Source organism: Doryrhamphus excisus, chromosome 10 (assembly GCF_030265055.1).
Source record: "Doryrhamphus excisus isolate RoL2022-K1 chromosome 10, RoL_Dexc_1.0, whole genome shotgun sequence".
NCBI lineage: Eukaryota > Metazoa > Chordata > Actinopteri > Syngnathiformes > Syngnathidae > Doryrhamphus > Doryrhamphus excisus.
The window spans coordinates 1,705,897-1,728,389 of record NC_080475.1 but is presented as its reverse complement, the minus strand read 5'-3'; the positions used below and the strand labels follow the sequence as shown (position 1 = coordinate 1,728,389).

At 41.8% G+C, this 22,493-nt stretch overlaps 5 protein-coding genes across 6 annotated transcripts; 2 read left to right on the top strand and 3 right to left on the bottom strand.

Moving 5' to 3' along the window:
- Positions 1-168: 168 nt before the first annotated feature.
- Positions 169-1,344, bottom strand: LOC131136954 (trypsin-3). Its single transcript, XM_058084331.1, has 5 exons — positions 1,250-1,344; positions 1,011-1,173; positions 682-935; positions 467-603; positions 169-378 (listed from the first exon to the last, which is right to left on the bottom strand). The coding sequence occupies exons 1-5, from the start codon at positions 1,287-1,289 to the stop codon at positions 229-231; spliced, it is 744 nt and encodes a 247-aa protein (XP_057940314.1). The 5' UTR covers positions 1,290-1,344; the 3' UTR covers positions 169-228.
- A 1,543-nt stretch (positions 1,345-2,887) lies between these two features.
- Positions 2,888-4,079, bottom strand: LOC131136955 (trypsin-3). The gene is made up of 5 exons (XM_058084333.1): positions 4,000-4,079; positions 3,761-3,923; positions 3,432-3,685; positions 3,217-3,353; positions 2,888-3,145 (listed from the first exon to the last, which is right to left on the bottom strand). The coding sequence occupies exons 1-5, from the start codon at positions 4,037-4,039 to the stop codon at positions 2,996-2,998; spliced, it is 744 nt and encodes a 247-aa protein (XP_057940316.1). The 5' UTR covers positions 4,040-4,079; the 3' UTR covers positions 2,888-2,995.
- A 2,228-nt stretch (positions 4,080-6,307) lies between these two features.
- On the bottom strand, positions 6,308-7,462 carry LOC131136956 (trypsin-3-like). The gene is made up of 5 exons (XM_058084334.1): positions 7,349-7,462; positions 7,123-7,285; positions 6,793-7,046; positions 6,582-6,718; positions 6,308-6,497 (listed from the first exon to the last, which is right to left on the bottom strand). Exons 1-5 carry the CDS (start codon positions 7,386-7,388, stop codon positions 6,348-6,350), a joined length of 744 nt encoding a protein of 247 aa, XP_057940317.1. The 5' UTR covers positions 7,389-7,462; the 3' UTR covers positions 6,308-6,347.
- si:ch211-261d7.3 (myb-related transcription factor, partner of profilin) lies at positions 6,669-13,109 on the top strand. 2 transcript variants are annotated; one of them, XM_058084323.1, is made up of 5 exons: positions 6,669-7,105; positions 9,441-9,586; positions 9,870-10,545; positions 10,646-11,068; positions 11,508-13,109. In XM_058084323.1, exons 3-5 carry the CDS (start codon positions 10,290-10,292, stop codon positions 12,335-12,337), a joined length of 1,509 nt encoding a protein of 502 aa, XP_057940306.1. In that variant the 5' UTR covers positions 6,669-7,105; positions 9,441-9,586; positions 9,870-10,289; the 3' UTR covers positions 12,338-13,109. The 2 variants fall into 2 exon arrangements, with proteins under 2 accessions (XP_057940306.1, XP_057940307.1); XM_058084324.1 differs by lacking the exon at positions 6,669-7,105 and having other exon boundaries at positions 9,060-9,586; positions 9,870-9,947; positions 10,180-10,545.
- A 365-nt stretch (positions 13,110-13,474) lies between these two features.
- zgc:66448 (uncharacterized protein LOC327401 homolog) lies at positions 13,475-21,714 on the top strand. The gene is made up of 2 exons (XM_058084316.1): positions 13,475-13,894; positions 18,117-21,714. Exons 1-2 carry the CDS (start codon positions 13,495-13,497, stop codon positions 21,194-21,196), a joined length of 3,480 nt encoding a protein of 1,159 aa, XP_057940299.1. The 5' UTR covers positions 13,475-13,494; the 3' UTR covers positions 21,197-21,714.
- The last annotated feature ends 779 nt before the right edge of the window (positions 21,715-22,493 follow it).

The following is a 22,493-nucleotide window of genomic DNA, read 5'->3' as shown; positions in this document are numbered from 1 at the left end:
TACCACGTCTATTTCTATAGTGTTGTCCCTTAAGAAGCAATACTATAACAATACAAATGTTGCTCTAATGTGAGGGTTGTAGTAACTTATGTGAGATACTGCATACTGCTGATGTTTGATTTCAAAATGGTGTCCAGTTTCAAGGGAAAAAGTCACAAAGACATGAGATTGTTGTATTTTCTTCAGTTTTACTACTGTTTATTGTATCAGTACTGCCTCCGAGTTTCTTTAGTTGGAGGACATGGTGCTGCGAATCCAGGAGTTGTAGTTGCAGACTTTGGCGTAGACACCAGGCTTGTTCCTCTGGGCACATCCGTAACCCCAGGACACCACACCCTGCAGCTGGCCGTTACACACCACGGGGCCACCGGAGTCTCCCTGCGCAGGTACACAATTCAACATAATGAGCGCAAATGTTTGTTTTGTAGCTTTAAGAGCGATTGATTGATCTGTCATATGCTCATACCTGGCAGGAGTCCTTGCCTCCCTCCAGGAATCCAGCACAGAACATGTTGGAGGTGATCTGTCCAGGGTAGGAGCTCCTGCAGCTGCTGTCGCTCAGGATAGGGGCATCCAGGCACCTGAGACGATCAGGGTAGTAGTCTGAAGAAGAGGCAAGAACACATGTAAGTGTTGATAGAAGAAGAAGTGACCTGTGAAGTTCAGGTTGCTTTCACTGACTTCCAGAGCTGCTGGTGTTGCCCCATCCGGAGATCAGACAGCGGCTGCCTGAGCCGGCGCAGCTGGAGGGCAGGGACACGGTACGCACGTAGCTGTTGAGGGAGGCGGGCTTGCTCAGCTTGATGAGCATGATGTCGTTGTCCAGGTTGCGGCTGTTGTATCTGGGATGTCTGATGACCTTAGCGGAGTTGATGAACTGCTCGGTGCCCTCGTTGACCGCGATGTTGTGCTCGCCAAGACGCACCTGGATGCGGCTGCACGGAAAACACACAGCAATTAGGCGACGTTGTGGCGTCCAGCCTATGGAAGGTAAGGCGTTCTCAACTTACGACTTGTAGCAGTGAGCGGCGGACACCACCCAGGTGCTGGAGATCAGGGAACCTCCACAGAAGTGGTAGCCAGAGTTCAGAGACACCTGGTAGGGTACAGAGTTCTTTCTGCACTCGTATCCTCCAACAATCTTGTCATCCTCATCATCGATGGGGGCGGCATCTCATGATGAATGATGCAGTATTTTAGTGTTATAGAGTACACATAATATACTTTATTACCGTGTAAATATACTTACAAGCCACAGCGAACAGAGCCAGAAGAATAAAAGCCTTCATGGTGATTTGGGTCTCGGCCTCAGTGGTGGCTCACTTCACCTCCAGCTCCTTTTAAAGCCTGCTGGTCTTCTCTTATCTGACACTTTATTAAAAAAAAAAACCTTATCTTCTTGACTTACTGTGTGTGAACACACACCTGGAAAGCAGCAGCCAATTTTTAGCTGCACTCAGATGCGAACATACATTATATAAGACCGGAATCTGTAAACATAAGCTCAATTTCATAGATTATCTTTAAGGTTATTAAATCAACACTTTTAATATGTAAGTGCATCATTTCTAATATTTAACGGATTATCCTTCAACTCAACTGCTATGTCTTTAGTTCATTTGACCTTGTAAATTAACTTTAAATAGACTTTTACAGTGTGATGAAATATGGCAGTACAGTCACAAATACATTTCTAGATCTTTTGCCTGTCATATTTGAAGCCTTATTATCCTGATTAATATGTATTTAAAGTATAATTTGGATATGATATGCAACTCAGGTTGAAAAGAGGCAATATTTCTTTATGTTGAAAAAACTTTTCTCAAACAATGATGCAAAAAGGGGCTGCACGGTGGGCGAGTGGTTAGTGCATAGACAGCTAGGAGACCCGGGTTCAATTCCACCCTCGGCCATCTCTGTGTGGAGTTTGCATGTTCTCCCCGTGCATGCGTGGGTTTTCTCCGGGTACTCCGGTTTCCTCCCACATTCCAAAAACATGCTAGGTTAATCGGCAACTCCAAATTGTCCATAGGTATGAATGTGAGTGTGAATGGTTGTTTGTCTATATGTGCCCTGTGATTGGCTGGTCACCAGTCCAGGGTGTACCCCGCCTCTCACCCGGAGTCAGTTGGGATAGGCTCCAGCACCCCCCACGACCCTCGTGAGGAAAAAGTGGTAGAAAATGAATGAATGAAAAAAACTTGAACTATATTAAAAATTATAAAAATAATATATATATTTATTTATTTTCATTTTATTTAAAAAAATAATTCAAAAATATTTTTTTATAAAAAAAAGCTATATTAGGAAAGCAGGAAGTGAACAAATGTAACAGTTACTGATTGTAAAAGTACCAGATGGAGGGGTAGGATTTAATAAGCTTTGCTTCTTCCTACTCCTTTTGGACATGTGGAACTGTGAACTGATTATGGGATGCATTCAATTGTAATCTGATGCATGTTCAAATGAAATAAAAACATTACCATTTCCTTTTAAAATGAATTTCAAATTAGACAGGATTACTACTGAATAAAGCTACTTTACTCTAAAATCCACCTCATTATATGTTGGTTACATGTACCATTTATCTTAACTGTGCTTCTATAGTATGCTACTGTATTGTAGTCATTGTGTAAAAGCATTTCTGTGTTAGAATTAATACATTTTTATTGAGCTTCTGTGCTGCAAGACATTTTTAAAACCCCACTGAACCATAGTGTTATTTATACAGTATATCCATCAATCCATGACTAAAGGTGTCTGTCTTTAATTTGACCAATATACACTCTTTGATCAGATCTTGCTGGCTTCAACAGCAAATGAGCCATTGTCATATTTTACTAAAGCATTCACCTTTATATTTCTACAAAAGACAGAAAACATATCGTAATATATGAAATCTTTATTACATACAACTCAGTTTTATGCATACTGCCATAATTTCAGTGTCACACATGGGATGATGTTCTATCTATCCATGTTGATATTCATCACTTTAGTTGGAGGACATAGTGCTGCGAATCCAGGAGTTGTAGTTGCAGACTTTGGCGTAGACACCAGGCTTGTTCCTCTGGGCACATCCGTAACCCCAGGACACCACACCCTGCAGCTGGCCGTTACACACCACGGGGCCACCGGAGTCTCCCTGTACAGGTACACAATTCAACATAATGAGCGCAAATGTTTGTGATTGATTGATCTGTCATATGCTCATACCTGGCAGGAGTCCTTGCCTCCCTCCAGGAATCCAGCACAGAACATGTTGGAGGTGATCTGTCCAGGGTAGGAGCTCCTGCAGCTACTGTCGCTCAGGATGGGGGCATCCAGGCACCTGAGACGATCAGGGTAGTAGTCTGAAGAAGAGGCAAGAACACATGTAAGTGTTGATAGAAGAAGAAGTGACCTGTGAAGTTCAGGTTGCTTTCACTGACTTCCAGAGCTGCTGGTGTTGCCCCATCCGGAGATCAGACAGCGGCTGCCTGAGCCGGCGCAACTGGAGGGCAGGGACACGGTACGCACGTAGCTGTTGAGGGAGGCAGGCTTGCTCAGCTTGATGAGCATGATGTCGTTGTCCAGGTTGCGGCTGTTGTATCTGGGATGTCTGATGACCTTAGCGGAGTTGATGAACTGCTCGGTGCCCTCGTTGACCGCGATGTTGTGCTCGCCAAGACGCACCTGGATGCGGCTGCACGGAAAACACACAGCAATTAGGCGACGTTGTGGCGTCCAGCCTATGGAAGGTAAGGCGTTCTCAACTTACGACTTGTAGCAGTGAGCGGCGGACACCACCCAGGTGCTGGAGATCAGGGAACCTCCACAGAAGTGGTAGCCAGAGTTCAGAGACACCTGGTAGGGTACAGAGTTCTTTCTGCACTCGTATCCTCCAACAATCTTGTCATCCTCATCATCGATGGGGGCGGCATCTCATGATGAATGATGCAGTATTTTAGTGTTATAGAGTACACATAATATACTTTATTACCGTATAAATATACTTACAAGCCACGGCGAACAGAGCCAGAAGAATGAAAGCCTTCATGGTGATTTGGGTCTCGGCCTCAGTGTCGGCTCACTTCACCTCCAGCTCCTTTTAAAGCCTGCTGGTCTTCTCTTATCTTTTCAGGCAAGGTCACATGTTTCCACTTGGCCTTTTTTTTCCACTGAGGTAACGTGTGAAAGCACATCTGGAAGGGAACACCAACATATTGATAAGGTGAGCACAAGTTTTGCAACACCATATCATCATATAAGTACACCTTATGTAGTATTTTATAATACAAGTTTACCAAACTCAAAAGATCCTCCAAAGCCCCATTTACAAAATATTTAACATATTGTCATAACCTTGAAAAATACTGTACACAAGCTAATGATAACACACACAAATGACATGAATTGATTACAAACAAAGTACACATGATATTAACAAGCATATACGTATTAATGATGGGCTACTTTGATGCCATAACAGCTCAAAATAATAATAATACATTTTATTTGTATAATACTCAAATACACTTTACAGAAGAATGGAGTTAAATAAAAGCAAGTAAACAGAGTAAAAGATACATTAAAATACAACATTCATTCGTTAATACGCAGTTAAAACATGAGTAAAAGCGGGGCGGGGGCACTGTACTACTACACAAAAGTGTAGTAGTACATTCCTGTATTAGCATATTTATCCAGATCCTCACCAAAATGGAATGCATTTTACCGTCGTCCATGTGGCCCCCTCTACAAAATTTTGTATCTGGGCTAACCAAGGGATGGCCAGAATGTGGCCTGGGGGCCATTTACAGTCCATGACTGTTTTTTTCATTGGTCTTCAGCACATTGTAAAAGTACAATTAAACAAGAAAAAACAATAGCAAAAATGTGGAAGACTGCCATTCATTTTCGAAGGATGAAAAAAAATATATTAAGAGTTAAGTTATAATATTAAAATAAAAAGTAGCATAAATATTTCAGGAAATTAATTAATTAATTAATTTAAAAAAATTGACAATTATTTTGGGGAAATAGTTATAATAAAAAAGTCAAAATATTAATGGAATAATATGATGAAAAAAATATATATGGGGGAAGTAGAAATATTTGTAAAAAAATATATTTAAAAAATATGCATATAAGACAATATATAACAAGCTTTGTCAAGCTTTATTTCATTGGCGTTAGCACATTGTAAAAGTACAATTAAATGAGAATTTTTTTTTTGCAAAAATGTGGAAGAAGGCCATTAAGTTTTGAAGGATGAAAAAAATATTAAGAGTTAAGTCATAATATTAAGACAAAAAATTGCATAAATATTAAAGGAAAATGTTATAGTCCGTAACTGACAAAACAAAGTTTACATTTTTGGAAAATTATTTTGGGGAAATAGTTAGTAGAATAATATTATGAAAAAACATATATGGGGAAGTTGAAATATTTTGTAAAAAATATATTTAAAAAATATGTAGATAATACTATGTATAACAAGCTTTGTCACAAATAAAACAAAGCTGAGATGCAGACTGTTTTATTTCACTGGCCTTCAGCACATTGTAAAAGTACAATTAAACGAGAAAAAAAACAATTGCAAAAATGTGGAAGAAGGCCATTCATTTTTGAAGGCTAAAAAAATATTAAGAGTTAAGTCATAATGTTAAGAAAAAAATCGCATAAATAGTCAGAAACTGAAAAAACAAAGTTTAAATTTTTGGAAAATTATTGTGGGGCAATAGTCAAAATATTAATGGAATAATATGATGAAAAAAATATATATGGGGAAGTTGAAATATTTGTAAAAAAAGTATATCTAAAATACTATATGTCACCAATAATAATACAAAGCTGAGAAACAGCTTTTTTTTTCTTTAACATCTTTGCATATCGACATGGTTGGCTCTAAAAAATATAAACGTGTCCCCCACATTCTTAGATTTTTCACTATGTAGGCCTCTGTGGGAAAGGTTTTCACATCCCTGGTCAAATAGGATTTGATTAACTCTTTAACTGCATCAAAATGCTTGTTGTGAAAAAGCTCCATGAAAATAAAGCCTAAGACATTTACACAGTACAGTAAATATCAACACTTTGTACATATTTCTGCATAGAAACAGTGTTTTTGTTTTAATTAAGTGTTGTATTTATGGTTAAACAACATTATGGAGTTGCATGATGTGCATTCATTCTTGACTGGATTATTGATGATTATATTAATGCTGAAATTTGGTGGTAAATTTAAGGATAACTTTTGTTTCCCTTTGTAGCTTTGTTTCTTATATTCATTCATTCATATTTATACAAATATGCAAGACATGAATGGATGAGATGGATGTTTATTTCTTTTAAACAGAGAGTCCTCAGTTGGAGGACATGGTGCTGCGAATCCAGGAGTTGTAGTTGCAGACTTTGGCGTAGACACCAGGCTTGTTCTTCTGGGCACATCCGTGACCCCAGGACACCACACCCTGCAGCTGGCCGTTACACACCACGGGGCCACCGGAGTCTTCCTGCAGAGGTGAAGAATTGAACATATGAGGACTTCTGAATGTTTGTGGTTTTGCTTTGAGAGTGATTGATTTCCCCGCTTATACCTGGCAGGAGTCCTTGCCTCCCTCCAGGAATCCAGCACAGAACATGTTGGAGGTGATCTGTTTAGGGTAGGAGCTCCTGCAGCTGCTGTCACTGAGGATGGGGGCATCCAGGCACATCAGAACATCAGGGTAGTCATCTGAAGAAAGTCAAGAACACATGTAAGTGTTAGAGGAAGAAGTGACCTGTGAAGTTCAGGTTGCTTTCACTGACTTCCAGAGCTGCTGGTGTTGCCCCATCCAGAGATCAGACAGCGGCTGCCTGTGGCGGCGCAACTGGAGGGCAGGGACACGGTACGCACGTAGCTGTTGAGGGAGGCGGGCTTGCTCAGCTTGATGAGCATGATGTCGTTGTCCAGGTTGCGGTCGTTGTATCTGGGATGTTTGATGACCTTAGCGGAGTTGATGAACTGCTCGGTGCCCTCGTCGACCGCGATGTTGTGCTCGCCAAGACGCACCTGGATGCGGCTGCACGGAAACACACAGCAGTTAGGCGACGTTGGCGTCCAGCAGCAGCTTTATAGAAGGTAAGGCGTTCACTCACGACTTGTAGCAGTGAGCGGCGGACACCACCCAGGTGCTGGAGATCAGGGAACCTCCACAGAAGTGGTAGCCAGAGTTCAGAGACACCTGGTAGGGTACAGAGTTCTTTCTGCACTCGTATCCTCCAACAATCTTGTCATCCTCATCGTCGATGGGAGCAGCAACTATAAAACAAGCATAACATTTATACTTAATAGATCAGAATGTGATCCTATTTTAATACTCACAAGCCGCAGCACACAACACAAGAACAATGAAGTACTTCATGACTCAATGCAGTGGACCGACAAAAGAGTAGGAACCATAGTTTTATAAACCGCTGTCTGCTCTGACAATTCTTTATCTCAGACTTTGTTGTGTATTTTTCCCATGTGGTGAGCAACACGATTAAACATTGATCCACCTGGGAATTGCACCAGCATGGTCACAGACAAAATTCCCTCGGCCTTTTATTGTATTGTATTTGCTTGTATTTATTTTATACACATAAATATTACTAAATGTACATGCAAATCAACCAAAAACAAAAATATCTCAAGATGGTGTGTATGACAATAGGTTTTTCATAAATGAAGGGAATTTTACACAGTCACATTTTTCTTTTTTTACCTTAAAATAAAGTCACCTCCATATAATTTTAACATGTTTATTGCTTGTTAAATAGATCAGATGTCGAAAAGTAATTACCCCTGATAAACATTGTACTAAAAATATGTATATATAAATATATATGTTTAATTATTTATTATATTATTTATAATTTATTTATTTATATTTATTTATTTTTATATATTTTATTTATTTATATTTATTTATTATATTATTTATTATATTAACATGTTTATTGCTTGTTAAATAGATCAGATGTCAAAAAGTAATTACCCCTGATAAACATTGTACTAAAAATATGTATGTATATATATGTTTAATTATTATATTATTTATAATTTATTTATTTATATATATTTATGTATTTATATATATATATATTTATTTATATTTATTTATTATATTATTTATTATATTAACATGTTTATTGCTTGTTAAATAGATCAGATGTCGAAAAGTAATTACCCCTGATAAACATTGTACTAAAATATGTATATATAAATATATATGTTTAATTATTTATTATATTTATTTATTGTATTATTTATAATTTATTTCTTTATTTTTATATATTTTTAATTATTTATATTTATTTATTATATTATTTATTATATTAACATGTTTATTGCTTGTTAAATAGATCAGATGTCAAAAAGTAATTACCCCTGATAAACATTGTACCAAAAAATATGTATGTATATATATGTTTAATTATTATATTATTTATAATTTATTTATTTATATATATTTATGTATTTATATATATTTATTATATTATTTATTGTATTAACATGTTTATTGCTTGTTAAATAGATCAGATGTCGAAAAGTAATTACCCCTGATAAACATTGTACTAAAAATATGTATATATAAATATATATGTTTAATTATTTATTATATTTATTTATTGTATTATTTATAATTTATTTATTTATATTTATTTATTTTTATATATTTTATTTATTTATATTTATTTATTATATTATTTATTATATTAACATGTTTATTGCTTGTTAAATAGATCAGATGTCAAAAAGTAATTACCCCTGATAAACATTGTACTACAAATATGTATGTATATATATGTTTAATTATTATATTATTTATAATTTATATATTTATGTATTTATTTATATATATATATTTATTTATATTTATTTATTATATCATTTATTATATTAGCATGTTTATCGCTTGTTAAATAGATCAGATGTCGAAAAGTAATTACACCTGATAAACATTGTACTAAAAATATGTATGTATATATGTTTGATTATTTATTATATTTATTTATTATATTATTTATAATTTATTTATATTTATTTTACATTATTGTGTTGTTCAGATGAAAATATTTGTAAAATTTTCAAATGCCTAAGATTTTCCTTTGATTTTTCTTATGTTAATCTGGCCAGTAGTTATTTGGTTAATATCAGATCTGTATGGAAATTTGTGGTATTGCCCATTCCCAGGAAACACTGTTCTGTTTGGTGTGTCACAAACAAAGTACAATTTGAGACAGAAAGCCAAACGTTTTGATGGTTGTTTTAAGCTGGTCAGTTAATTGGTCATATACTGTATGACAATATGACTACATTTGTATTAATGTGCAATAATAATAATAACTGGTATGTAAACTTTGACCGTAACTACTCAGCAGTTGAAGCCCCATTGGTAACATTTGCAATTGCTAATCATTTGTGATTGTAGGTGTTGGTGCTCTCCACTTCCTGATGACGTCAACAGAACGCGACTGTCTCCTCTGTGTGTGTACCCCGTCGCCGAGCTAACAGCTGCACCAACCGTGTTTTGGTTTTGTGTCTCTCTCTCTCTCCGTAACGCGGCGTTGTCATGAGGTAGGAGAAACGACACCATGTACATTTTTAATGATGTTACCTGCTTGTTTCCTTGTGACACGTCATATACCCGCCTTTGACAGATCGTTTGTTAGCCTGTTAGCTAGCAGCTAGCTTCTTGCTGCTGTCACCCATGTCAATGTATGACGTTGTGGTGCAGTCAAAAACTGCGCATCGATGCGACGGAGCGTAGAAATTAACAACGCGGCACATTATGTACATATTTGTGTTGATAAGTAGCCTGTTTGTTAAATGTGTCACGTCTGTTTTTTTATTTTTTTAGCTTTGGAGGCGATTCTCAGCCTGGATGATGCATGACGGTCAGAGCTGGGCTGTCAAGATGTACACATCATCCCACTGAGTATTTACATAAAATAATAATAGTAATGTGATACTTACTTATTGTTTTAAACATCTTTTAGCTGCCATGGCCATATTGTTGTATTTAATTATACAGTACTTACATAGTATCTAAAATGGCCTGAATAGACGGTATAATGGGGAATTCATAGCTCTTTTCAACTCTTAAGGTTTGTGGCATTCAATTTTCCAACATGACTGATCCGGAATAGCGTATATTTGTCATGCCTTAGGTAGTGTAATACCCCCCCAACGATACCTTAAACTGGTGTTAATGGGGCCTCACTCATCGGTACCAGAATTGGCCCCCCAGTCAGTTCTGCATTAAACCTGCCCTCGACCCATGACGGAGTACTACGACGAGGGGGGGCTGCTGTATGAGCAATCACCTCCCATGCACATCAAAGTGGAGTCTCCCGAGGGACACTCTGGAGGGGGGACGTCCGACAACGGCTTCCCGAGGGATGACGACGACTCTGAGGGCAGCTGTGACCAGAGCAGCGGCGTGCGTGGGGGGCTGCCCTTCAATGTGGTAGTGGTGCACCCCAACTTGATGGCGCCTGGCATGTCCTCAGACGACCTCTTGTCCATTGAACAAAGTAAGCCAGAATAATGTGAAAAATTATCCCTCCATTTTGAATTTCAGGCCAGAAATGGAATCTGAAAAGAGTTTTGCGTGAATATTTTTTTCCTCTACAGACAGAGCAATGTCGGCTGCATTGGCGGCTAATGGCGCAGGAAAAAGAAAGAGTCGTTTCAGCGGCGCAGAGCTTGAAGTGTTGGTGTCAGAGGTCACACGATGTGAAGGAGAGCTATTCGGGCCGGCAGGGAGGCTCCGGCGGCGAGAAAGAGAACGCATATGGGCCGGGATCCTCGAAAGGGTCAACGCCGTGTCCAGGGTTCCGCGTACACTTCGGGAGGTTAAGAAGCGTTGGGATGACCTAAAGAGACGCAACGGGGGCCGGCTAGCAGACGCCCGCCACCGCAGCTGGTCTGTGCCGCCCAGCAGAGTGTCGATGCTGGGGCAGTCCTCACAGTCGAGCCCCAGGCTTCAACATGGCAAGCAAAAGCAAAGCTCCAGACCAAAGCCCAGTTTCTCGTGCTTCCCTGAATCTGACACGGGTAAAGTATGTTTCTTACCTACGGTGTGTTTACATGACCTGGTTAACACGCAGGCCTCACAGCGAGGAGACCCGAGTTCAATTCTACCCTCAGCCATCTCTGTGTGGAGTTTACATGTTCTCCTCGTGCATGTGTGGGTTTTCTCCGGGTACTCCGGTTTCCTCCCACATTCCAAAAACATGCTAGGTTAGTTGGCGACTCAAAATTGTCCATAGGTATGAATGTGAGTGTGAATGGTTGTTTGTCTATATGTGCCCTGTGATTGGCTGTCAAGCAGCCAGTTGCAAAGGGAGGTCTTGAGGCCCAACGGCTCCTGCAGTACTGTATGGAAATCTGAATAATTCAACTCATACCTGGTTTTGCCAGTAGAAAAGCATCAATAGCGAGTAGCTACTGCTACTTTGAAATTGCAATTCATCGTTGATGTTGATGTGTGCAGGTATTGGAGGAGAGGGGTCTGAGAGAGACTGTTTGGAGAAGGATGAGGACAATCCAGAGCACGACAGAGATGTCGGCGAGCCCGACTGTGAACATGAAGACAACAGCATGGAAGACAAACTAGGATTAGGACTCGGTCTGGGCATCGGACCACCTCCGCCCTCAGAACGGTGGCTGCCTCCCTCCCCGCTGTACAGCGCCCCTTTCCTTAACGGCAGCCCTCAGCCCAGCAGTCCTCAGCCATCACTCGGAGCACAACAGGGTCCCCTCGAAGCCCCGCCACGCAGCTCCTGGCTTGAAGATGAGCTGCGAGGGTTAAAAGAGGCAGCGATTCAGCTCGGGAATCGCGTGGAGAAGAGTCTACGGGAATTTGCAGATTGTTTCACACAGGACATGAGGACACTTGTGGCTTCCCAAGAGGCGTTAGCGCTCAGTCTACAGCAAAACAACGTCCTCCTGCAAAGGCTCTTAGGAGTGCTGGAGGCCCAACAACAACAGCAGCAGCAACAATGTGTACAGCAAACACGCCACTCGCAGACATCTCAGCAGCACTCACAATCGGCTCAGACGCAGCAGCAGCATCTGCAGCACGTAGAACAGCAGCTCGAGCAGCAGATTGACGTAGCACAGCCGCTACCACAATCAACAAAACTACATCTGCAGCTCGCTCAGCATTCAAACAGTCTTTCCGCTGGAGCCACGGTCCCTTCGCCGTCGTCACCCGACCATCGAGCCACTTTTTCGTCTCACGCTGCCGCAGACATGAACGGAAGCGTGCAGAAACCACGGCGAGGGAGAGCTTTCGAACACAGGCGCAGGAGACGACGTTAAAAAAAAAAAAAATGGGAAAGGAGGGAGCGAGGAATTAAAAGCACACACTTTGCATACTTGATAATTAAAGATACAGTAATAATATTTGTTGCTTTTTTTTTCTATTCATGTAGAAACGTTTTGCTTCAAAACTCCCCATGCACTTCAAAATGGTCTTCATAAAGCACTATTAGACTCCATTATTATAGGGTGGCCTTAAATATAGATATACTGTACATATTGTGCTACAAGTCTACATCACCCCTTTTACATACACGTCCCTCTAGAATTTCACGTAGGTGCTGATTTAAGTTCATGCTTTTCAGCAGAGCTTGTTAACGTACTGTATAAAGTGCTCCTTGTACACTTAACTACATCAAGTACTTGTTGCCGTGTATTGTAGCCCAACAGCTATTGTAAGTACCTGCAAAATGTATGCCTGTGTTTTAAAAGTGAATACTTTTTACAGCTTTGGCAGCACATATAGTGTGTTTACATTCGATGCATTTTGGGAACAAAACTATTCCCGACTAGCCCGTTCATAATGATATGGCTTACACGCCTGAAGCAGAAGCATCTCAGTTGGCTTCAGAGTTGTAGCCCCGTGGTCAAGTTTAAAAAGCGTACATTAATAATGTAGGGCTGTTATATTCTTGCATGGAGTGCACATTGGATGTGGTTTGTAGATAGTTATCTTCAACTGCTATTGCCATCTTTATAGTTTTGCACAAGCTATATTTTGTAGATAGCAACTGTTTCAATGAAATGTACTAACACTGAAATTAAAGTCTGACATGGGCAAAAATCATTGTTGTTTACTTTTATTATACTATAGCAGATTATAGATTATTATTATATTTGGCTCAATGATTTTACTGGCTGTTCCTCACGCACTTTCTGGAGCAATACATCCGGTCGAGACAGATGGCTACCCTTCAAAGCCAGGGTTTCTTCCCCCGAGGGAGTTTTTTATAATTATAAGAGGAGCATAGTTCTTGACCCAATGAAACGTGTAAAGCACACTAAGATAACATATGTTGTCAGTTGGTGCTGTCGAAATAAAACTGACTGTCTGATAGTGGTGACGGTAACAGTGCAGTAAATGGGTTTTATTTTGAAAATCACAAGCGGAAATCACATTTCCATTTTGCGCTTGGCGAACATGCTAGAGACGAGGGATGCGTGGGGGAAATATGGCCGCCATATCCCCACCAGAGTCTCCAGAACGACATAACTCCCTGGCGGAGGATGTCCACACATCTGGGAGCAGGTTAGACGCGGTGGGGCAGGAAGGAAACTCACCCCAGACGGAAGAAAGGACTTTTAATAAACCCGAGCTGAGCCAGTATACCCAGCACAGTGCCAATGTTGGAAACGACAGCGCTTCCTTTCCCAGCCATTCTGAGGTTAGTGAACCCGGGGCTAAAGGCGACCAAACATGTAATTCACTGGAAGACGGAGCGTCGGAACCAAAAATGGCCGAGTCTCCAGGAGGGGAGCAGCGGCCTTTCGACTTTTCCGAGACAGAAGACGACGACTGCGAAGAGTCTCACTCCCACAAGGAGGAAAACAATAATGGTACGCTAACGGCGTTATTCCTCACTACTGTATTTTACTGTTAGCTTTATTCTCCCGGGTAATCAAAACTGCTACTTTACCTCCATGTCCAGTCTATTTTAACCCTTAAGAGCTCAATTAAAAATTCACTCACACATTGACTGCTTATGACAAAAAATGTCAACTTCTCAAATATCGCTTAAGTCACTTTTAACCAGTTATCTTTTGAAACTACATCAGCTTTATGCTTAAGGCAGTAGTTTTAAAGTCCACAAAATCATGTCATTATTAATAGGCTCCTGAAATTGGTGAATGATGCCAACATGCCAACATGTACTCATTTTCTGTACACGCATTGACACTTAAATACACTTCAGTTCTCTTGGGTACGCATATTGTTGAACAGTTTCAGTTTCAGTCAACTCCGTCTAGCCCAACCTACCACAACCATGTCAGGTAGTTTTTTACAATAATAATAATAATAATAATACCCGAGTTCGATTCCCCCCTCAGCCATCTCTGTGTGGAGTTAGCATGTTCTCCCTGTGCATGCGTGGGTTTTCTCCGGGTACTCCGGTTTCCTCCCACATTCCAAAAACTGCTTGGTTAATTGGCGACTCCAAATTGTCCATAGGTATGAATGTGAGTGTGAATGGTTGTTTGTCTATATGTGCCCTGTGATTGGCTGGCCACCAGTCCAGGGTGTACCTCGCCTGTTGCCGGAAGACAGCTGGGATAGGCTCCAGCACCTCCACGACCCTCGTGAGGAAAAAGCGGTAGAAAATGAATGAATAATACTGGCTGCATTTCAGATGAGTGGTTAACGTGCAGGCCTCACAGCTAGGAGACCCGAGTTTGATTCCCCCCTCGGCCATCTCTGTGTGGGATTAGCATGTTCTCCCCGTGCATGCGTGGGTTTTCTCCGGGTACTCCGGTTTCCTCCCACATTCCAAAAACTGCTAGGTTAATTGGCGACTCCAAATTGTCCATAGGTATGAATGTGAGTGTGAATGGTTGTTTGTCTATATGTGCCCTGTGATTGGCTGGCCACCAGTCCAGGGTGCACCCCGTCTCTCGCTCGAAGTCAGCTGGGATAGGCTCCAGCATACTCCCGATGACCCTCGTGAGGATAAGCGGTAGAAAATGAATGAATGAATAATAATACCATTTAGAAAAATAGTGAGTTTTTTCTCACAATTGTGTTCAATTCCAAATAAAAATTCCAATAAATTCCAATAAAAATTCACATGCTCTTGTAGCCATGTGAAAAACTGCTACCAACTAATCATGATTTCCTGTAGAGAGTCTCTTTTATTATGTTATTATTATCTTGTTCTTTATTTGTGAAGTGTAAATTTTGCATAATTAAGCATGATGTACATGTTTTATTTTTTTTAAGGCATTTGAAAATCCTACAATGCATAAAAACGGGGTGAAAGAGTATTTTTAGCACGAGTGGGAGAGCACTATTGTACGTCACAGAGAGAAGTCATCTTTCCCACAGCGCCCCAATATCCAACTCATAACATAGCTAGTTAGCTACGTCAGCGAGTGCAGCTTCTATAGCTGAGATGCTAACCAACGCGAGTTGTCTGTGAACCAAGAAAAGTTGCAGGAGACTTGTAGATCTATATACAGATGTTTGATTTACTTTGTATGGACTTATTTCAGGAGCAAAAAAAGTCACATTTTAATTTTTTCTGCTATTTCTAAGGTGCACATGTGAGTGAAATGCTTGCGATATGCAGCCGCTTCTTCATTTCAACTCTTTCCTCATCGTTTGTTTCCCTTTTTGTTCAGACTGGATGTGTGGAGTCACGTGACTACACACACAGTACCTCATTTTATAGAGCAATGAACATAGCATACCAGCTATGTCCATTTTATTTGATTTTTTATTCATTCATTCATTTTCTACCGCTTTTCCTCATGAGGGTCGCGGGGTTGCTGGAGCCTATCCCAGCTGTCTTCAGGCGAGAGGCGGGGTACACCCTGGACTGGTGGCCAGCCAATCACAGGGCACATATAGACAAACAACCATTCACACTCACATTCATACCTATGGACAATTTGGAGTCGCCAATTAACCTAGCATGTTTTTGGAATGTGGGAGGAAACCGGAGTACCCGGAGAAAACCCACTCCACACAGAGATGGCCGAGGGTGGGATTGAACCCTGGTCTCCTAGCTGTGAGGTCCACTCGACCGCCGTGCCGCCCTTATTTTTTATTAAAACACCAAATTTACCAACATGGCAAAATTACATAGGTAAATTTTCGGTTTATCGCCAAGGCTTAATTTAAATCCTTACATTTTTGAGATTTGGTGTTGGGTGGAAGGAGACAGAGAGTACTTATAACATTTCTTTAAGGTTGGCGGGTCTGTGATTGGCAGCAAACATTAATTTTCATGCATTTTTTAAGCCGTATCATATTTAAAACAAATTTGAAGAAAAAAATGACCTGTCACGATAATCAATCAATCAACTGCGTGTTAAATAAAAACAAAATGTGGATAATTTTGCCGGCCTCTGTATATTGACATGTGCAGGCATGTTTGTTTTCCTCCTTTCTCTCGACCAAACAGGCTGGATGACAAGAGGGTTCACTCTGTGCACCTGGGCATGTTGGTTCTATAGCTGAATGAACAGAGTGAGTGAACCCTTCTGTCAGTCATTCACTGTTTTTGTCCCAGTTGTTGGCGGGGGAAGGGGGGGCGCTCGAGAGTGCGTACACACAGTGCAGCAAGTGAGCGTCGCGAGTGAGAAGCGACAAGCGCGCAAACCTTTTCTGTTCATGTTTATTTTTTGTGTAGCTGAATAAGCATTGTGTTAGCATTGTGTTAGCATATCTTACACCTATTCAGCCTATCCTTGTATTGTTACAACTTGACTTCCAAGAGGACGTAATGTCTGTTTTGGTCAAGTAGTTTGTAAAATAAATTACCCGCAAAAAATGCGACTTATACTCTAGTGTGACTTATGTGTGAGTTTTTTTTTAACCTAATTATGCATTTTTGACCTTGTGCGACTTATACTCCGGAGCGACTTATAGTCCAGAAAATACGGTAATTAGGGGAAACAGTGCTGAAGACTCTGCCTGCCTGTTTATAAAACACAATCTGGTGTCAGTTTTGTGACAGTTTTTACATTTGGAACTGAACTGTGCTAATACGGGTTGCATTTTTTGGCAGTACAATGCTATAGCTATTGATGTAAGAACTTTAGTGATTTTGGTTATCAAAACTGTGGGAGTTATAGGTTATCACCTGGTTTGTCTGGTATCAGGCCAGGTATCATGCCCCCAAGTGTCGGGGGCACACGGGGGCATGATACTGGGCCTGATACCAGACAAACCATGTGATGATCTTATTATCAGATACTATTTAATCATGAGCTTATTATCACGTACTATTTAATCAAAAGACCATTTTGTTTCCAGAAAATGTTCAGTTTATTACATGTATTATATCTAAACAGTGTAAACACAATAATTGCAAAAATATTTCAACAATAATATTTTATCAACAGTCTTATCTTATCAATGTCTGACAATTAAAGTTCCATTAATCAAGTTTGGGTTTTTTGGTGACTGGAGAAGCACTAGGCACTAAGCACTCGTGTGCTGTTCTCTGATTGGTTGTTTCAGGGGCACGATACCAGAGCAGCGCGCTCTGAGTTGACAGCTACGGGGGCTGATACTGGACATGGTTAAACTCTATATTTCATCAGTATCACTGCCCTGGGCTTTGACACAGTATCATTTCGGCCTTTTCCCGTATCATTCATGGGCGGTTTCTAGGGTACAGGGCCAATTAATACTGTAGTATGTGATAATTGCCTGATATCAGCTCTTATAGGGGACTTACCATGCTTTTCTGACCTCTAAATGTAGTTACAATATTGTACTCTCGTGTTAAACAATGCTAAATCGATAATAATGAGGTTTGTTCATTTGGAAGTAAACTCTGAAAGATGTTTGCGGTGGCTCTGCATGCTCGGTTTTGCTTTTTTTTTCAAACATATTGCCATGTCCCTATTGCCCAGTCCTATTTCTCGGTTCAAAGTTAAGAAAACAAGTTTAATAAGTCATAAAAATTAGGGCAATCCGCCCGTTCATGCAGCCCACCACCACCGTTTCAAAAATAATGTGAGGGGAAACCCTGTCATATATATCTCAAGTATTGATTGTTTTGCATTTTGTTACTCTGTATATAAATATTCTCTATGTCAATATTGTTTTTAGAGACTACACAGAGTGTGCTACCAGAAACATCGGATGAAGCGTTTCCTGCTGCACAGGAAATTCACGAGAAGGAAAATTCCTGTGTTGATCAACCAAGCTTCGTGAAGGAGCCAAGAGAAACCCAAGCGGAAGATATGGACTTGGAAATGGTTGAAGACCACGACATGGCTGACAAACGCCAGGATGCTGATTTAACATCCAAGCCAAAAAAATCTCGTTTTGAGTGCAAAGAGTGCGGAAAGTGCTTCACCCGCCGTGAGACGTTTTATCTTCACCGTCACTATCACGCTCACAAGGACGAGCTCGTGCCGCTCACCTGCAAAGAATGCGGCGTTTCCTTCAGCGACCGCCGGAGCCTCATCAAACACAGACATGAACACGAGGAGAAAGAGGAGGCCAAGTACGAGGAGAAATGTAGTTATGAGTGCGCCGAATGTGAGAAGACTTTCTCTTCGGTGCGAAAGCTGCGGTCCCACAAATGCACCGTTTCCGACGACAAGCCTTACCGCTGCACGGTGTGCCGCCAAGAGTTCCAGTACAGATTATCCGTCACCAAGCACATATTGAACCACTCCAAGGAGGACAGCGTGAAATGCGAGGTGTGCGGTCAAACCTTCGCCGACTACAGAATCATGCGCGTCCACCAACGGCGTCACCCGGACATTAAACCGTTCGAATGTCCCGAGTGCGGCATGGTTTTTAAATACCACTCCATCATGGAAGACCACCGTCGCAAGCACACTAGCAAGCAAGCCTCTCACCTGTGCAACATTTGTGGTAAGACTTTCAAGTACAGCAGTCTCTTTCAACAGCATCAGTATCTGCACACGGGCGAGAAGGCGTTCGGCTGCCCCGAATGTGGTAAAAAATTTGCTTTTGCTCAGAATATGAAGGCACACTGTCGCAAGCACAGGCTGCATCAACCCGACACGCTTCCGGCGACCGAGCAGACCGCTGTGTCCGCACCGAGGAAAGACAACGCACACCAGACTGAAGAACCAAAACGCACTTTTAACTGTCCTCTTTGTCCCCAGACGTGCAGCACTCCCGCCAACCTGAGAGCCCACATGCTTATTCATGAGATGGAGTATGAGACACTGGAGAGAAGCACACAGCCGCCCCCAGAGGTTAAAAAGGTTTGGGACAAAGGGCACACGTGTCCACACTGCCCGTGTACTTATCGCGATGAGATAAGTTTACGCTTACACATATTGAAAGCCCATAAGTATGTAGCACAAGATTCCGACAAAATGGCAGCCGTCACCCCGAAAGAATCCAAGCCTCGAATAGGTGAAAATACACTGGCGAAATTCTCAAACGAAGGCTTAGCGATTAGGCCGTACAAGTGCTCCGAGTGCGGGAAAACATTCCGCCATCGCTCGGTATTAGACTTGCACATGCGTATACATTCCAAGGATAAGCCGTACCAGTGTAAAGTGTGCGGCAAAGGCTTCCGCTTCGGCAGCTACTTGCAGCAGCATCTCATCATCCACTCGGGAAAGAAGCCGCACAAATGTCCCGACTGCGGGAAAGACTTTGCCTTCTTGCAGAACATGAGAACCCACCAGAAGCTGCATCAGGAAAAACCCTTCCGCTGCACCAGTTGCCGCAAAGGCTACAGCGACGAGCTGCAACTCCAGCATCACATGCTCTCGCACAACGGCGAGAAGCCTCATAAATGTCACCTCTGCGAGAAGAGTTTCGGGTTGGCGTATCTGCTCCGAGATCACATGAACACGCACACGGGGGAGCGGCCTCATCACTGCGGCGAGTGCAACAAATCCTTTTCCTGGTTGAGCAGTTTACTTGTGCACCAGAAGATCCACTCTCGTAAGCGGCAGAGTCAGGGTCATTCGTTCAACGCTGCCGCAAGGGTGAGAGGCAGGGGCGGCAGAGGGGGGAGGCCAACATGGGGTATGTCTAGACTGTCAGGGGGGCCTCCTCTTGATGCTGACCTGCATAGAGAACTGGACCCGATGTCGCATTCTTCCATGGTGTCCTCACGCGAGGAATCGCAAGCAAGGATGCGGAATGTTTCCGATGTACACCGGACACCAGTGAAATGGAAGGTGGACGGCGAAGAGGTGACGCCCGTGCAGTCGTCACGGCGTCCGCAAGTGGAGAGATCTCCTCAAATATCCAGCCTGGCCGAGCAGCCCGGACCCGCAGCTACTACTTCCTACGGTTCTTTGCAACGCGACTCTGCCGGGCCGTCATCCTTCATGGATGGCGCAGTCCTCTGGAGTGTTCGACCTCCTCTCCTCGGTCAAGAGCTCCAGTCGGCGAGATGGTCCGGAGCGCTGGTGTCGACGCAAACGCAGGAGAAACCCGCGCAAGCAATATCGTTGACTGTTAGCAAGCCCGAAACGTCCCAGATGAATGCGGAATCCCAAAAGCAGAGAGCCTCAGCAGGTGGACCAATAGACCAAAGCACCCCCATGCCGCTATCCATTCCTGTTTCTCAAGGAGTAGTTGGCGCTTTGTGGGACATTCAAGGTCCACTGGGGATTTCGGGTAAAATTAATTCACCAGAGAACCAAGCAGCCTGGACTAACGTGCAGAATCAGACCGCTACACAGCAACTTCCCATCTCGATCCATCCATTCGGCCAGGGCATCGGCGCTGCAGTCTGGGGCTTCCAAAATAATTCCGCACTTCTCGCCGGGCAGCTCCAACCAAGGAGCACACAGGAGCTGCAGCAGCAAACTTTGGCCGTCACCGGCAGTCAGATCATCCTCAACCAAACCACGCCCTTTTTCTCACCGCCGCTCACACCGCTCTCCGCGCTGGCTTTGTCCGGCGCGCACCCTCTTCACGCCGTCGCGGTCAGCGCTCTGCAGAGACCACCGCACCCGAATATTTTCTTCACCCCGCAGGCCGTCATGACGGAGAGACCACCCTTGCCACAAACGCTGCCCCTACCTCAGCTCTCCTCACAGACCGAAGCTCATAAAGTTGGAGTTTCACGTTTGCCTTTTGCCCCCGACCGACTTTTGCAGTGCATGATATGCGGCTGCTCTCTTCCGCGGGAGCTCGATCTACAAATGCATTACTTGCAACATGCACAAGGAGAGATTTGACTTTTTCGTTTTATTTTTTTGCATTTTTTTTTATTCTGACTCGACTCCTGCTTGTGAATTTTGAATGGGCATTGGAAGTGAAAAAACTTGAATTAAACACATTTATTTTATGTCACTCAAACTACATATACTGTTGGTTTGGCTTATATGTAGTGTCACTCTGTAAATTGCATTTCAATAAGCAATTTCAACTTTCATTTACTGCCAATGATGTTTAGATTTAGACAGTTTTTAACTTAAATGTTTTTTTTTTCATATGTCTTCAGCTGTTTGTTCCTTGTACAGTATACAGTGTGCCTTTTTTTTTAATGAGTAAAGTCTGCATGTCGGCTATGTTGGTATCCTACTAGGCTTAGTTTGTACTTAGTTTGACTGAACAATGACCTCACTCCTCAGAACGACTGTCCTCCACGTGCACTGAAAAACATGACAACCCTTGCATCTACCATGTTTGAAACTACTTGTATGACGCAGTCGTTATTATCAATAAAGTTCTCGTGGGGAGTTGAGAAAACAAAGGATGCTACCATAGTGTCAGAATATGAAATCCTAACAAGGGGCTTTTATGATGTACACTTTTTACTAGTTACTACAAGGAGCAAGACCTCCATTCACCAATCGGAAAGAAACAGCTACTCAAATATCCCTTAAAAAAAGTGAAGCGTATTAACTGAGCCAAACGTAATACCACAAGATTAAAGAGAGGAAAACATGACCTGCTACAAAGATGTCTTTGTTTTTGCATGCAACATAGTCTTCCTGTGATGTCTCCATATTTGGTTAACTCATCCATTACACAATTGCCCATGCATTTGATTATATTTTACTATATCAAAATGATGGATAACTTTCTATGGAATGACAAGTGATCATGCCAAGGCGACAATCAGACATTCAAGTATTTTTGATAAAAATGCTTGGAATATGTGTGAGTTTAGAGCAGGGGTGGACAAATTACGGCCCAGGGGCTGCATAGGCCCACCAAGTGTTTGAATCCAGCACGCCAGTTGCTTTCTAAGTATTACTTTTAAGATACAAACTGGCAACATGACTTGCAAGGTGGATGTCTTATTTAGTAAAAAAAAAACAAAACTAAAATTAAATAACATAGTTTGATGTGGTCTGATGTTTAAAGTGCTCCTGAAAAAAGGGACATGAGAACATACAGCTGATAGTATAACACTTTTACAGATAAAATTTGACAAATAATTTAAGGAAAATTAAGTATTTTTTTTGCCCACCACTGGTTTTGACTAACAGTGTGCAGTACAGTATTTCTGTCAAAATGAAAGAACAA